The sequence below is a fragment of the Cydia amplana genome, chromosome 20 (genome assembly GCF_948474715.1).
Source record: "Cydia amplana chromosome 20, ilCydAmpl1.1, whole genome shotgun sequence".
In the NCBI taxonomy this organism is placed as follows: Eukaryota; Metazoa; Arthropoda; class Insecta; order Lepidoptera; family Tortricidae; genus Cydia; species Cydia amplana.
The window spans coordinates 11,617,134-11,635,571 of NC_086088.1; the positions used below are offsets into that span (position 1 = coordinate 11,617,134).

An 18,438-nucleotide genomic window follows, 5' to 3' on the forward strand; every position below is an offset into this window, starting at 1 on the left:
ATATCTATGTTATGGTGGTATTTTAAGTTTAAGGGCATAATTGGTTAGAATTTATATGTTGGTTATGAAAAGTTATGAATGCAATTGTAATGCAGAATCGATGTTATGATAAACCAATGAGACATCCGCGGTATTCGGAAAACAAGATCCGTTCTAGAGAAGAGAACGATACGATATGTACTAGATACCCGGTAGTTTAGATTTCAACTAGATATCTTAGGCAGCTCAATTATCGTAGTAAGATCGTTTCAACATCGTTTTGAGATCTAAAAATACATAACGAGACGTTTTAGACATTGTGGAAATCATTCAAGAGTATCTCCAGAATCGAGGAAATGTCAAATTCGACAGGCTAGATCTTAAAAATATCGGCGTATCTTGATGATGTCTAATAGATTATCTAGTTTAGTAGGGCCCATATACATACCTACGATAGAATATGCTTTATTTTTTATTGGTAGGTGCGAAAATATATGGCATGTAATGTAGAAACTTACATGTAGAGTAAAACCTACTTTGTTATGAACTTATGAAGGTCAAAATAATACACAACTGCGGATAAACGTGGAGAGATGGTAATGGTTTTCGAACAGATGTATATGTATGTATGTCTGTCTATTTTGTGGACACGCTGTTTAACAAAATCGTTGGACATAATAATTCAGAAAAAACTACAAGACAAGATAATGTTTTAGTTCTCGTTGATTTCATATTATAAATAATATTTTAAAAAAATTGATTGTTCCATACTTACGATATGGAATGTCCAATTTAGCTAGAACCCTTAATGGCGTGACAATCACGGAGCGTGACTGTACATCGATAGCTTTCGCTACTCTCCGGTAAGGTTGTGGATCGTCATATTTACTTTATATAGTTTATATTCGCAGACAAGTGGCAGTCCTTACAACGTAAAATCAGAATTTTCTTATAATCTACCCATGTAACTTATTGTAATAACTACATATGTATTTAAGTTCCTAGAGATAGTTCGAAAAGGTATACATGTTTATGATGCTGACTGTGTATTAACAGTATGTCTTGGCATAGGTACAGTCAGCAGCAGATGTTGCTAAGCGGGCGTGGTGTTCAAAATGATCTTGACGCGCCTTTATTGTTAAGAGAATAAGAGCGTGCCAAGGTAATTTTGAACACCTCGCCCGCTTAGCAATTTCTGCTGCTGACTGTACCTAGCTGTAAACTTATACTTGTGTTGAACTTATACTTTATTGAATAAAGAATAAAAATCAAATGGCATGCGCAGAAAATATTTTAACACCGATAATTTAGATTTAGATACTTAAAAGTAATCAAGCGTGTTTTAATTTAGATTACCACGTTATGGTAATTATACAATATACATACTTAGATTTAATACATTTCATGGATCAAAGTTACGTTTTTATTATAGTTCCACTATTTTCCACGAAAAAATGCCTGTCGTAAAACGTTTTTGCAATTTTGTTACCTTTTCTAATATCTTCAATTGCATACATAGCTATTTATTTTATCATAGAGATATAATCAGTTTGAGATATATCGAGAATAAGGAAGGATACAGGTTCTGCATACGAATGAGTGGGACAAGGACAGCATGAGGATAGTAATGTTTTATGAAGGTTTTCACTTGACATAACATCAAAACAACATCGTAAAAGGTATGTATACCACTGACAATCCAACCTCTAGACTGAGCTTAGGCCAATTCTTTCATAAAACCGATGCTGCCAAAAATACGGGGGTGCGGGGGGACGAGGTGAGCGAATCCCGTGCCGTGATTGGTCCGTTCAAAGACACGGACCAATCACGGCACGGGATTGACTCGAAGATGGAGTAACGCTACCGTATGTGTGGCAGAGGGGGTAGCGCGACTATGCTATGTCTAGAGGTTGGATTGTATGTGACCTATACCTACTTCTTTAGACTACTCGATTCGAATCCTAGAAAGCACTGATATAAATTTAATAGACGTAGGTAGTACAATCAGCAATAATATTCGCTTAATAGCACTACAAACCAGGGGTGTTGCGAACATCCGCATCCGCAACCGCGGAATATCCGCATTATTTTCAACATCCGCATCCGCATAAAATCGATGCGGAGCTTATGCGGATGCGGATGTCGAACAAGTGGGTACAGGAACGTCTTAGCGGCGGCGTAAGTGCTAGGTAATTTCGTCATTAACTCATTACCTATAACGAAATCGTCTAGATCCAGAAAAGTCGGCCAAGTTATTGTTTATTAAATATAAAGCACCTATATTCTTGCTCAAATACTAAACGTTTCGTTTTTTTTGAAATAAAAAAATACTAAAAAATGTAATATTTGACGTTTTCTAAGTACCTAATCTTGACATCCGCATCCGCATCCGCGGAATTGAGTCTTTAAATATCCGCATCCGCATCCGCGGATGTCAAAAAATCTGCATCCGCAACATCCCTGCTACGAACTTCTATGCAGGGGGGTCACTTTTCTCTGCAGCTGACTGTAGCGGCGGGTAAGTTCCTCTGACCACCTCCTGTCTCCATCATCAGATCAGCTCGATGATACCATAATATTACATTGTCACCCGACTTACATTATGTAGGTACCTGATGTAAATTTCAGCTCAATCGGAAATAGGGAAGTGGGTCAAATTTAGCTTCCAAGATTTGACCCACACTAACTAACAAACCAACAAACTTACATACTAACAGGGCTAGTTAAATAAAAGCTTCTAATTAAAACAAAATACAATTTACCGTTTGCCATACCTGGATTTTAAAAATATCTGCCGCACATGATGTGTTAACTTGGTAGGTACAATTAAAGTAAATTTCTAAGAAGATCCTTAATTGATAGTAGGAAATTGCAGTCACAGTTACAAATAAAATGTATCGCACTTTTAATCAAGAATTGCAATATTTGAAAACAACAAACACACACAAAATATGGTAGTTTACTAAACGTGGGTAAAAACTTACCTACCCTCATATATGGCCATAGAAATTACATATTCAACGAATATAATTTACTTACACAAAGCATAGAACTTCAATAAAAGCTTATATTCAAATCAAGTAGGCTTTTGTTGATTATTAATAGCAAAAGTAAATAAATATTATGCCAAAGATGTGACAAAGTCAATAAATGACATTTATTTTTTGTTTTTTTTATTGGCAACACTTAACGGCGGTAAGTTAAACTTTTTGTTTGTAGTGATATAGCTGGTCAACCAAATCTTGTCAGTAAAAAAAGGCGCGAAATTCAAATTTTCTATGGGACGATATCCCTTCGCGCCTACATTTTTCAAATTTGCCGCCTTTTTCTACTCAAATCGTGTCAGTAGAAAAAAGCGGCATATTTGAAAAATCGCGGGTTAGCAACACTACGTTTGAATGGTTCGAAAATCGCGTGTCCAAAGAGAACATAACCACTACGTTTTACGCGTGTCATTTTATATCTGTACCAAGTACCTACTTAGATGTTTTAAGGTAGGTATTCTTTCTACTTTAAATTTAGTTTTTTTGCACCTCCTAATTAGTTAATATATCAGTTTCATTTCTCCTCTACCTAAAGGTTGTCTGGAAGAGATCGTTCTTTAGCGATAAGGCAGCCTGTTGTTTACCTCTGTCTTCATGTATTATTTGTGTTTCCACGTACATTTATTCTGAGATAAAGAGTATTTGTATTGTATTGTATTTATTTGTATAACCAATATGTGGAATGTAATGAAAACTACTAAAATTAAAAACTAAACTAAACTAAACTTAAAAACAATAACCGGCCTAAACCAACCGGTTAACGTTACATAGTGCTGTTATAACATTTACATAATGCGAGGGAGTTCATTGAACCGCAGGGTTTTGGTAACAACTCTCGACGTTGCGATACTTGCGATACCATAGAGATGCTAAATAACACTTAAAGGGCGTAAGGCTAGGAAATTATATAGGATCAAAAGATTAACAGATTAAGATAACAAAAAAGATTAACTTAGCGCGCAGCGCGAAACTTTTCACAACACATGCACTGCGTGTGCTATCGAAATCGTTGCAGACTTATCTTGGTCTAACTCTAGTTTTTTTTACGTGGGTACATACTTTGAGAAAAAATAGAATTTGACTAATAGTGTCCATCCTATAGGACAGTATTAACCAATGTGTATTTTTAGAGTTTACCAAGTTGTAACACATTTAAGACGCGCGTTTCTTTGAAAAACGCAGTTTTCGTTGTACAATACACAGGACAATAATCAGACGACGGAGAAATATTGAGAAATAACAAAAAATATGCAGAATCATTTTCAAAAGAGGCTGCAGTGTCTCTCATAATATCATGCAAAAATATTCCGGTTAAACCATGGTCAAACACATCCAATTGGTTTTTGTACCTCGCGACAATGACCTTTAAATATTTGCGTTTAAATATGGTTCTTATCATGTACATTGTAGACTATTGTAGACAAGAATTTGAAAACTTCTTTAGCGGCGCTGTGCACTTTTTGTGATGGGGAAAAAATGCTAAACTCGCGAGAGTACGCTCTCGCGAGTTTAGACGTAAGATGTCATTGAGTTTACACTTCTGTCGGCACTCCCGGAGTGCAACACGTTGTTTTTTGACTCCTCCCCTCCTTCTTGTCATATTTTCTTCTTCGGTTTTCGCGGTAGCCCCTCTGACCGCGGCGGTCAGAGAACGCCGGCGGTCAAGAGTTCTATTCCCGTCGAGACAAAGTAAATATTTTTTTCTACTCCCGTACTTTTATTTGTCATTTAAAGGGTCGTGCACACACCTTTAAACCGAGTTTAAACCCCTATCTTATAGTTGTCAAGACAAGTCTTTAGTCTATTCCCCAAAAAAGTATTTGTGCATACACGCAGTATCTTTTTGGCACTTTTACGATACTTCGTGTAATCACCACTTAAAAAATATTGTATGAAATACATTGTTGCCAACCTAATTTTAATTGTCATCTCTGACAGATGAGTGAACCATAAACATGTTTTTTTTTTCATTCATTATTTTCCCGCCCGTACCCTCCATTCTTTGCTACTTCTTGAATGAAAAATATTTGTTAAATTTACAATTTTATTTCAAAGTAAGTGCTTCGTCGTAGAAAAAGTATTGTATGCAACGTTGTTGAACTGAGTCAAAAAATATTCGTGCCGTCTTTATTAAGAATTTTCGGCTTCGCCTCAAATTGTTACTCACGTCACTCGCCTTTTTTGACCTCTCTTAAACAACGGTTGCATAAAATACTATTTAGGCTTGTTAATGATTGTACTTGTATTACCTAAAGGCTTCGTTTACAAGATACATAATAATTTGACAAATATTGTTGGAAAGAGATCTATCATAGTCAACAAAACAGTCTACCTAATGTTTACTATTCAATTTAGCGTTCCGTCTTTGCTTTTGTGAGTTTTGTGCAATAACAAATACTTAGATTAAATCGTATTGTATAACTTTCATAAGTTTCATATTAACAGCTCAAAAGTGAAGTGATCAGGGAACGAATTCGACTTGTTTTTCAAATAGCTCGTGACATGACAGTTAAAGTGATGGAGTCGGAAAACTATCTAGTTTACTGAACTACATTAGTTTACGAAAAAGTTTCAATATTGTTAACAAAGTTTAGGGTTTAAGTTCGTCTATAAACGGACATTAGAGCCAATAATGCCTGGAAAGAGGAATTTACATGTTACCTTCTACCTCTAAAACTTTTAACTTTGTTTGATGAAAGTCTTACAAAAATTTATCCAAATCCCGAGCGTTTTTGAACCATAACATCCCAATGTTCATGTCAGTTGTCAAACAAGTATAAAATCCCAATAGGTAGGTATTCATGCCAGTTGTCAAACAAGCCAAATCGCGTAAACTTATCCGTAAATATATTAAAAAACAACTCACATGTGTTTAGTTCGACGGTCCACCGTCGACTGCCCGTGGCGACCAGTCGAGCGGGCACGGCGACTGCCGCGTTATATACCACGACACGGCCACGACACGGGATGCGGGTGCGTTTGTCATTTATGACGTTCAGGGCTGAAAAGAAGAGCTGTGCCCTGTTTCTCAAAAGCTTGTAAGTAACTTGTAATACAAGTGGAAGTCCCTTTCTAACAAAAGCTGTCAAAAAGTGACATCCGCTTGTAGGTATTGCAAGTTACAAGCTTTTGAGAAACGGGCCCCTGCCTGAAGTCACCAGTAGAACTATTAAGTTACACAACGAAGGCCGCAAAAATATCTTATACCTACGATCTTATTGGTAGAGCCATAAGACCGTGTCACATATTTTTCGGATATTAGGTATTGCAGGTGACTGTAGGTACGTCAGTCCGGGAGCCTGTTTGAATCGACAGGTAGTGACGTGAATAGTGGAAATTATTCACTTTGCTGGAAAATGAGAAAATCTTATGACCTGTCTGAGCAGTCGAATAGATCACTATAGAACGCGGTACATAAATCGTCAAGGCATGTCCAGACGGAGCAATGCTGAGCCAGTGCTGAGCCGTAGGGAGCCGAGTTTACCCGAAGTTAGCAGTGTCTCCCCACTCGCAGAAATGCTATGGAGGATGAAATCGGTTTTCCATGCATGTCTGAAAACGTTTAAAGCGTCGAACTCGTCCTACCTGCATTATGGACAAAGTAATGAATGGATTTTAACACGGATAATGATTGTAAGTATTCGTTAGCGAAGATGATAGGCATATAAAGGGTTTTGCAGTAGATATAATTATGTAGATGTTATTGTAAAGAAAAAAGCGTTCTTTATACACGGGAGAGTGGAATATTATGCTTAACAAAACTTGTAGGAAACCGCAACATATTCTAATTTACCAAAAAATATTCTATAAAAGCAATACTCGCAATGCAATTTTAAGTACCTTTCCTTGCAATGTGGTGTGGTTTGCGCGACAGATCTCAAAAGATCGTCTAGGGAAATAACCTTTAGATATAGGTATACTTTCGTCGATTAGGTGGTGATGTAAGTTTGGGAACTGGTTATTTACGAGGGGCGTTCAAAATATTCTCGGTATTGATATCTTACAACCTCTTCTAAAATTTCTTTCGTTACTGGCCGCTAAGGTTTATTCATTGACATTAAAAAAAAGTATAATTCGAAGCGAGATGTTCTTTTGTTTTTCTGCAATTGCTGAACAAACATGAACATCATGTGGGAATTGACAATGTTAACTAAATTAGAACATCGATGCGTGATAAAATTCTTGACAAAACAGGGTAAAAATCAAAAAACCATAAAAGAGGAAATGGATTGTGTTTACCGTGAGTCTGCTCCTTCTTTAACTACCATTCAAAAGTGGTCAAGCGAGTTTAAACGTGGAAGGGAGAGTGTTGAAGACGACCCTAGACCTGGCCGGCCTGTAGTAGCTACTTCACAAGAAAATATTGATAAAGTGGAAAAACTTATATTGGAAGATGGTCGAGTGAAGGTAAAATCTATAGCACAAGTAACCAATCTCTCTATTGGTACCATACATGATATTATCCATGACCATCTTAATATGTCAAAAGTAAGTGCAAGATGGGTTCCGCGAATGCTGACTCGGCTTCAAAAAGGCATGCGTGTAGCTTGTTGTTCCGATTTTATTGACCTGTGCGGTGAAAATCCTGATGAGGTGCTGCAAAGAATAGTTACTGGAGATGAAACCTGGGTTCATCATTATGACCCAGAGAGTAAACAAGAGTCCATGCAGTGGCACATTAAGGGTTCAGCTCATCCCAAGAAGTTCAAGGTCATCCCTTCAGCTGGCAAGGTCATGGCCACGATATTTTGGGATTGTGAAGGAGTATTACAGATCGATTATAAAGAAAAAGGTGTAAATATCACAGGACAGTACTACGCTAACATTCTACGTCAATTAAAGGATGCAATCAAAGAAAAGAGGCGAGGAAAGTTAACCAAAGGTGTTATGCTTCTGCATGACAACGCCCCCGTCCATACTGCTCATATTGCCAAGGCAGCTATTGTTGAATGTGGGTTTGAAACTGTTACTCACCCACCGTATAGTCCGGACTTAGCCCCCAGCGACTTCTTTTTGTTCCCCAATCTTAAAAAGGATCTGCGTGGAAATAAATTTTCCGATGATGAAGCATTGAAGGCGGCAGTGGAGGAGCATTTTTACACCAAAGATAAAAAATATTTTTATGCAGGATTAATAAAAATAATTGATCGATCTTTTAAGTGTATGAACATAGGGGGGGAGTATATTGAAAAATAAAAATATCAAACTTTTCGTACTTGTTTGTTTTCATTCTCATACCGAGAATATTTTGAATACCCCTCGTATGTACACAGCGGTGTCATGGGCCTCCGTGGAATAATCCGTTGAAGTTTGTTTTTGGGACACGGCGGGTTGTTTTTGGACATCGGAGGATTCGAGGGTTCAGTGTTATAATGTACAGCAGGTAAATCGTTCCCTTTCGCTCTTACTTTTAGATATCGGGGTACAGACAGAGAGAAAGGAAAATATCGATTTAAACTTTCGAATAACTGATTATTAATGTATAGAAATAATAGTTATTTGTACAACAAGAGATCAAAGTTTGATATTTCTTCGAGTGCTTATTTTGAGTCCCGTGCAAGCGAAAGATTCTATACTAGCGTAGCGAGTGAATCTAATTTATAATCTTGAGCGTAGTAAGGGACTCAAAAGCGTACGAGATGTGAATAACTTTGATCTCGTGTAGTTCACAAAACTTTTCACCTCAGCAGTGAGAACATATTAGAAAACCCGAAAAATGTATTCCTTCTTCATCACTTACCTCTATTCACTCATGTTTTCTTAAGATATACCAACAATTAAGTTTTCACCTCAGCAGCTCGAACAAGGGTACTTTGCTACTTAAAAACAGTGAGCAAAATCGCATTTTGCTCACTGAGTGAGCAAAATCGCATTTTGCTCATTGTGTCTCACTCAGTGAGCAAAATGCGATTTTGCTCACTGTTTTTAAGTAGCAAAGTACCCTTGTTGGAGCTGCTGAGGTGAAAAAATATTTATTGACCAAATACACGTACCAGATATATTCATGTCAATGGGTTCTGAGCTAGCCCTATGTACCTATTGCTAATACCTAATATGTTACTTAGCATAAACATTAATTATAAATTATTTAGTAATAGATATTGCCCGCACCTATTGCTATTTGATCTCTGGTTGGCCTAAGGGTTAACTGGTAGAATATGCCTTCTGGCACTAAGCTCGCTTTTTGTACAACTTTTACTGTGCAATTAAGTTTAACCCTTTTCTTGGCAATGTCTCTTACATTACAAAATATATAATTTAACACCCTCTTTTTGTATTTTTTTCTAAGAACATCTTTTTTGCTGTCAGGCGCAGTAGAGGCTTGATCTCACGATTTTTTTTAATTTGGCAAGAAAAGGGTTAAATAAACAAATAAGTAATGGAGTAAATGGTGCTGCGGAACCCCGCAAGTTTATTATTCGTGCTTGGCGGTTATGAAAGTATAATTTAGCGATTAAAGGTCTCAAATATGATTAGCATAATATATTGTTGTAATCGGATCCTTTTCGACTAAAAATATATGTGATTTGGAAAGATTTTATAATGCTGACACGTTATTTATTGCACGATTAGTGCTATACAGTCGTCCGCAGATATAGATTATTAAATTTATTACTCACTATTCAGTATTCTTTTGTGAGGAAAACAACTTAGGCGTCTAGGCAATTAACCTTTTGGACGCCAATGACGGGTATACCAGCACCGCAGGTCCAACGCCAAAGACGGATTAATCGGTCGCATATCACAGAGCAACATAGATCTACGTGCATATGCATAAAATTCAATTTCAGTTTTGACACTTCGGTGACGTGGCGACCGAGTGACAGCTTTTGTGTTTGACACGGCGTGCCTTAGGTGAGTAGAATAAAAAAATATTCAGGACGTTTAATCAACAAAAACTCACTAACATGCATTGACGTATAATATCTAAGGACGGGCTAATGAGGCACTAAACATCGTACTAGTTCAGCGGTGCTACCCACGAATTCCGGCCAATCGTGCAGTCTAACGCGACTAGTTGCGACCAATAGCGCGCGTAATGCGAACTCGTCAACCAATCGCGCGCGTGATGCGAACTCATCAACCAATCGGGTTGTAGCGATTTCACACCGCTGTACTGGCCCCTGTCATGCCTCATTATTATTGCCCGTAAAGCCAGTCCCTAGATATCCATGTCAATGCTAACATGTCAAAAAACACTTTATAACGCCACTGAAATAGTTTCCACTCAGCTTGGTATCAAGGTACCTTTCTTTATTTTGGTACCATCACGCTCCGCGGTTGTTGCACAATTTAGAGTCCTATCTCATAGACTAGGAACCCTCTAGACGAAGTTAAGAGCAATTATTTCATGAAACCGATGCTGCCAAAAATACGAGGTGAGCGAATCCCGTGCCCCGTGATTGGTCCGTTCAAAGACACGGACCAATCACGGCACGCGATTCTGACACTGACTCGAAGATGCAGTAAAACTACCGTATATAGTGGCAGAGGGGGTAGCGTTACTATGCTCAGTCTAGAGGATGTCTTGTCTGTGGTCCTGTCTAAATCGAACTCGTCAACCAATCGCGCGCGTGATGCGAACTCATCAACCAATCGCGTTGTAGCGATTTCACACCGCTGTACTGGCCCCTGTCATGCCTCATTATTATTGCCCGTAAAGCCAGTCCCTAGATATCCATGTCAATGCTAACATGTCAAAAAACACTTTATAACGCCACTGAAATAGTTTCCACTCAGCTTGGTATCAAGGTACCTTTCTTTATTTTGGTACCATCACGCTCCGCGGTTGTTGCACAATTTAGAGTCCTATCTCATAGACTAGGAATCCTCTAGACGAAGTTAAGAGCAATTATTTCATGAAACCGATGCTGCCAAAAATACGAGGTGAGCGAATCCCGTGCCCCGTGATTGGTCCGTTCAAAGACACGGACCAATCACGGCACGCGATTCTGACACTGACTCGAAGATGCAGTAAAACTACCGTATATAGTGGCAGAGGGGGTAGCGTTACTATGCTCAGTCTAGAGGATGTCTTGTCTGTGGTCCTGTCTAAATCGGTTGTTCAATACTTACGCTATAGAATAGTATACAATTTCCAATTTAGCAAGAACCCTAACTGGCATAACAAACCCGTGTGGTGACTGTTCAGTCTGTACTTGGTCTGTACATTTATATAGTATAGTGTAAGGCAGCTTAATAGGTAAGGCCAAAACAAGAAAACTCAATCAATAATTTCTATACTTTATTGTAAAAATGCACAAAAATAATTGATTCCGAACACGATTTGTTACGGGAACTATATTCAATGTTAAGTGATAAAAACTGCGACGGGGCCATCATAAATAATACTTACTCCAATCAAAACTTCATTGATTGGACTAGGGATTAAAGTTCAGTAACAATATCCAAAAACATATTCCTTTTTATCTGATTGTATCTATTACAAACAAGATTTCTGTCCTAGTATAAAGTATTATTTATTATGGCCAAAATGACTCCTAGTTAGCAAAGCAAATCTCACCTTTCAATCCATTCGAAACCGAAAAAATTGACACAAATATAATTTTTTCAGGACAAGTTACTGTATAAATGCAATGTGGATTAGTGGCAGATAAGTATTGACTTTGCTAACAGAGTGTATGGAACTCTAATCATACTATGTACAGTGACATCTTAATACTAAATTGGGACGTGCTATGAACCGAGACAATTTTATTAACTTACAATGAGAGAAGCATTTCACGTGTTGTCCCGTTTAAACGCATTTAATTTCGCGTAGTTTTTTTTTTGGCGTTTGAACCTTTGAACTGCATCCGCATTACTATCGTTAATACTTTAAAAGCAATTTTGGCAATTATATAAAATCTACTTATCTACACACATAAACCCTCTATGCGGTTCCTGAGCACTTCATAGAGACATATAATTTATGTGTAAATAAAGTACATAATTAATTAATTAGGCATTAAAACACTCGTGTGATGTTATTAAGAAACTCGCCTGTAGGCTCCTTTCATAAACCCACGCTCGTATTTTAATGCCCTTCATTATGAAACAGACACATATGTACATTATGATTTGCAGAATAATTGCGTTTTTCAAACCATTTGATATCATATCATCAGGCGTTTTAAAAGACAAACTTATCGTTTTTGGATTTTGGCAATCTCCCTGCTGACATTTGCTTGGATTTTGGCAATCTCCCTGCTGACATTTGCGGTACTTTCTACTAATGATGATGATGATGCGACAATGAATGGCAGTATTCAGGTGGGATGTCTAGTGGTTTCTTACTTAGTAAATGTACATTTTAAACTATGATTTACCAAGTCTTAGGAAAATCTATAGTGACAATGATTTTTATGGTTTTCCTTCAGTTTACAAGCAATGTCACAGAAAATTACTCATAAATCTTAGCACTCGAGTCATTTTAAGAACAAAAGATACACCATAAGCTATTGTTTTCATTTGACTAAGTAACTAATGAGTGGTATAACAAACTAATCCAAGTAATTTCATGACGATATAGAATTCCCTGGAATAGAAGGATGAATACATCGATCTAATACATATTCCTGGGAAATACCGTCTTAGGGCAAAAGGTCTTGTATTTTTTCCTATTTGGAAATTAAAATAAATTTTTTTGAGACTCGGTCTTGTTTTTTTTTTTTACGCACAATTTTTTTTTTCAAGTTTCAATGTATTGTGATAAATTGCTTATTTTCTATCTATTTAACTAGATTTAATTATAAAATGCAACATGTGTCATCAACCATAATGTGTTATGCGACGAAAGAGCTTATCCACAATAACCTTATACGGCATTTTTAGGGTTCCGTAGCCAAATGGCAAAAAACGAAACCCTTATAGATTCGTCATGTCTGTCTGTCTGTCTGTCCGTCTGTCTGTCCGTCCGTATGTCACAGCCACTTTTCTCCGAAACTATAAGAACTATACTGTTGAAACTTGGTAAGTAGATGTATTCTGTGAACCGCATTAAGATTTTCACACAAAAATAGAAAAAAAAACAATAAATTTTTGGGTTTCCCCATACTTCGAACTGAAACTCAAATTTTTTTTTTTCATCAAACCCATACGTGTGGGGTATCTATGGATAGGTCTTCAAAAATGATATTGAGGTTTCTAATATCATTTTTACCTAAACTGAATAGTTTGCGCGAGAGACACTTCCAAAGTGGTAAAATGTGTGCCCCCCCCCCCCTGTAACTTCTAAAATAAGAGAATGATAAAACTAAAAAAAATATATGATGTACATTACCATGTAAACTTCCACCGAAAATTGGTTTGAACGAGATCTAGTAAGTAGTTTTTTTTTATACGTCATAAATCGCCTAAATACGGAACCCTTCACGGGCGAGTCCGACTCGCACTTGGCCGCTTTTTTTCAAACTGCGTAAACACAGCAACGCTTCTAACTGTACATCGGTGGTCCTTATTTCAAAAGGCATAATGTCCACCGATGTACAGTTAACAGTGTGAGCGATGGTACTATCCACTGACAATCCAACCTCTAGACTGAGCTTAGGCCAATTCTTTCATGAAACCGATGCTGCCAAAAATACGGGGGTGCGGGGGGACGAGGTGAGCGAATCCCGTGCCGTGATTGGTCCGTTCAAAGACACGGACCAATCACGGCACGGGATTGACTCGAAGATGGAGTAACGCTACCGTATGTGTGGCAGAGGGGGTAGCGCGACTATGCTATGTCTAGAGGTTGGATTGTCTGTGGTACTATCTAATTCTCATGAATACCACTAGACATAGTGACTATAAGGCTTATCTAAACAACCTAATAGATGTAAAAAATGATCGTACTATTTTGTTGAAGTGAAAACTTCTTTAGCGGCGCTGTGCACTTTTTGTGGGGAAAAAAATGTTAAACTCGCGACAGGTCACGTGACCGTAAGACGTGACCTGATCGAAAAACTGTTACAATGTTTGAGTTTTCACTTCTGCCGGCACTCCCGGAGTGCAACCCGTTTTTTTTTTTCAGTTCATAACACGTCCTGAAACTCCTGAAAGTCAAGGAGTAAAAAGGTCGCGTATAAAACGGTGTACTAAGTACACGAAGGGTTTGATTTGGGCGATAATCTGACATTTTATAGGCCAAAACAATATTAATGTGTAATCTACTAGTGGCTCCGTGATCTGTAGATCTCGCGCATTCATGTGGCTAAATGTTCTGTCGCCAGAGTGCAGCACTAGCACCCATCGAAAAATAGAGTAACTTGGACATACTGTGCCTTTTGGACGCCAATGACCGATATATCCGCACCGTACGTTCAACGCCAAAGACCGATTAATCGGTCACATACCACAGAGCAACATCGACCTACGTGCATATTATACATAATGTTCAACTTCAGTTTTGACACTTCAATGATGTGGCGTCTGAGTGACAGCTTTTGTGTTTGACACGGCGTGGAAAAGGTTAAACTGTTTTTTGACAAGTTCTCACAGACAATAAAATATGACATTGATACATCAAGGCGGTTTGTTTACAAAGGTACCGTGAAACGAGAAAATCGAAACTCGGCTATCTGCCTCTTTATCGCTCGAATATGCAAGAGTGATAAGGTTAGATAACAAAATTTCGACTCTCGTTTGCGGTAGACCCTCAGATTGTAAGTAATTAATTGTAAGTAATTGTGGTAGTGGCGCCCCCTACGCAGAGTTTCGCGTAATATTCCCTATTAAAAAATCCAAATGACATTTAAAAAAGAACAGTTTGATCTCAACTTTTTTGTTGCGAAGCTTGTATTTTTTTCGTGTAACTTTTTTGATGGGATTGTATTGTCTCGTACGTCTAGGGATATTAACTTTGGCAAACATTGAAATTCATTTCAGGCCTAAAATGTATAGATTACCACCCAAACCAATACATAATAACAATCAGGTTCTACCCTATATTGCTGAACGCACTAAGTAAGCAATATGTTTCACCCACAGACAAGACATCCTCTAGACTGAGCATAGTAACGCTACCCCCTCTGCCACAAATATACGGTAGTTTTACTCCATCTTCGAGTCAAGTGTCAGAATCCCGTGCCGTGATTGGTCCGTGTCTTTGAACGGACCAATCACGGCACGGGATTCGCTCACCTCGTCCTCCGCACCCCCGTATTTTTGGCAGCATCGGTTTTATGAAAGAATTGCTTTAAACTCCGTCTAGAGGATTCCTAGTCTATGGTTTCACCTAAATCTCTCTACCAACAACTAAATATTTACTTAATTTCTTTGTCTTTCACATAATTACTTTTGATCGAACAAATCCATTGTTCTCATACAGTCGCCATTAGATATATCGGAGGGGTGGAGGTGCTCAAAAATATCTGAACACGCACTTTAACCCCTTGACAATAGAGTGCGTATTTAATTTTTAACAAGCAGAAACGTCTGCGATCGATGCTATTAAGCTTAGAATAAATTTAAAGTAGAAAAATTACTCGGGTGAGACGAACTCACGGCCTCTGGATCGATACTCCAGCGCTCTGCCATCTGAGCCACCAAGACCTCATCCATAGCCAGCAATAATTTTTCCACTTTTAAATTTATTTTAAGCTTAATAGAGTGCGTGTTCAGATATTTGTGAGCACCTTGGCCGCCCCGATATATCTGATGGCGACTGTATAATGTATTAGTATATTCCCATTGTATAACACACAATTTGCAATTAACGCTATTTGAGCGGCCTTTAGGTAAAGTAAGGATGCTAAACACAAAGAATACCGTACATTAATCCGACTGTTGCTATCTCTATCGCACGCGTGTAATTATATTGCTGTTCCTTCCATGACGCCGGCGGTCAATGACCCTGTGCGAGCGGGACAGCAATATGCGCGTGAGATAGGAAATGGCGCGTCTATGTACGAAATTGTTAGCGTACTGATTTTAACTGAGCGGGCGAGGTGTTCAAAATCATCTGTACACGCTTAGTTAAAGTTATGCTTAGATAATTTTTAACACATGCTTAACTATATTTGTCGCTAACTGTAGTTTTGAAGCTTAATAAGTTATAGTCGTTATAGCACTATTTTTAGCGCTATAAGAACTTTTACAGTAGGTACATAAATAAAATAAATAAATATAAATAAATGTCCTCTAACATTTTACACAAATTGACTAAGCCCCACGGTAAGCTCTAGGCTGTGTTGTGGGTACTCAGACAACGATATATATAATATACAAATACTTAAATACATAGAAAACAACCATGACTCAGGAACAAATATCTGTGCTCATCGCACAAATAAATGCCCTTACCGGGATTCGAACCCAGGACCGCGGATTCACAGGCAGGGTCACTACCCACTAGGCCAGACCGGTCGTCAATATGGCGCTACTTTAATGATAATTAGCACATTACGTAACTATGTCGAAAATTTAAAGGGCCATATGTATTGTAAAACGTTGTACGATACATGTGCGAATAGGTAATTCGCAACTCGTGTTTCAATGTATCGCCACTCGATGCCAATTTCCTACTTTTCGCAATTGTATCGTAATGTACTATTATATAGCTTATCAAAAATACCGAATACGTGGTCATACTGAAAATTCCTGGACTGACCACTTAGAAAAAATAAGTTTTCTCATATATCAGAATCCAGAAACTTTCAGTATGGCACACCTACAGGCTGCTCAAAACACGTTTCAATATATCTCATTGTTTCATATACTATGCGTGACCTAAACTAAGTTTGAACTATTTACAATGCAAATTATATATTTACTTCATTATATATTTTACTAGCGAGCTCTGGTAGTACATAACAATGATTTTAATTACATACATAAATCAATTATAGTAACGGGACAGTACAAAACATAAACCGATATTATAAGTAGCTACTAGCTAATAATAAAACAGTAATTCGAAGGTACATATAAATCGTATTGAAACCCAGAGCAGCGCCATCTATGTGGATCGAAGAACTAGTGGACTTAAACAGTTTTTGAAGTGAAAACTTCTTTAGCGGCGCTGTGCACTTTTTGAGGTGGGTGAAAAAAGGTTAAACTCGAGACAGCGTAAGACGATCACGTGACCGTAAGATGTAGATGGCCACTCATTTAGATGGCATTTAAATCAATAAAGAAAAACTCAATGACATTACAGGAAAAACTGTTACATGTAATGTCATTAAGTTTTTCTTTATTGATTTAAATGCCATCTAGTGAGTTTCGCTCTAACTGGTATTAATATAACTCGAGTACTAACAGTGATGTGCTTAGAGGTTTCAAGTAATTAACGCTAACGCTAGATGGCGTCAACCTCAATTATACATAGTGTATTTTGCAACAGTCATTGAGTTTTCACTTCTGCCGGCACTCCCGGAGTGCAACCCGTTGTTTCGACACTTATGGTAAAGTAAGGACACCAAGCACAAATAATTTAGTGCGTTGAATCGTCTGTTCCTATCTCTATCGCACGAGCTTAATTATATTACTGTCCCGCTCATGATGCCGGCTATCAATGTCTCTGAGCGAGCGCGACATAAATATAGTGATACCTACGCGTGCGATAGAGACAGGTACAAGCGGGACAACTTACTAAATTCTCCGTGCTTAGAGTCCTTACTTTAGTAAGAACTCGCGTTGTCCCGGCATTTTTGCTTGGCAACTAATCCCGGTAATTGGCGTGGGCACTAGTTTTTACGAAAGCGACTGCCATCTGACCTTCCAACCCAGAGGGTAAACTAGGCCCGTATTGGGATTAGTCCGGTTTCCTCACGATGTTTTCCTTCACCGAAAAGCGACTGGTAAATATCAAATGATATTTCGTACATAAGTTCCGAAAAACTCATTGGTACGAGCCGGGGTTCGAACCCGCGACCTCCGGATCGCAAGTCGCACGCTCTTACCGCTAGGCCACCAGCGCTTTTTTAAGTAAGAACTTACTATAGTAAGAACTATTTTTTAGGGTTCCGTACCCAAAAGGTAAAAACGGGACCCTATTACTAAGACTCCGCTGTCCTTCCGTCCGTCCGTCCGTCTGTCACCAGGCTGTATCTCACGAACCGTGATAGCTAGACAGTTGAAATTTTCACAGATGATGTATTTCTATTGCCGCTATAACAACAAATACTAAAAACAGAATAAAATAAAGATTTAAGTGGGGCTCCCATAAACAAACGTGATTTTTAACCTAAGTTAAGCAACGTCGGGCGGGGTCAGTACTTGGATGGGTGACCGTTTTTTTTGCTTGTTTTGCTCCATTTTTTTGTTGATGGTGCGGAACCCTCCGTGCGCGAGTCCGACTCGCACTTGGCCGGTTTTTTAAATCTCTAAGTGTAGTCAACCCTAGTGTTTTTGCGGTCAACGACCCGCGCCTCCAAGGTCGCTCTATTGGACTAATAGGAACACTTAAATGATCAAAATTAGACCTTATGCC

General features: G+C 38.2%; 2 protein-coding genes across 2 annotated transcripts in view; one reads left to right on the top strand and one right to left on the bottom strand.

Moving 5' to 3' along the window:
- LOC134657539 (aminopeptidase N-like) overlaps positions 1-3,079 on the bottom strand; it is a 43,834-nt gene extending 40,755 nt beyond the window's left edge. The window contains exon 1 of the mRNA XM_063513114.1: positions 2,968-3,079. Within this exon, the coding sequence (XP_063369184.1) occupies positions 2,968-2,983 (16 nt within the window). The 5' untranslated portion in view covers positions 2,984-3,079. The remainder of the gene's footprint in view (positions 1-2,967) is intronic.
- LOC134657522 (small ribosomal subunit protein bS18m) overlaps positions 1-18,438 on the top strand; it is a 268,775-nt gene that overhangs the window by 42,040 nt on the left and 208,297 nt on the right. The window lies entirely within an intron of this gene.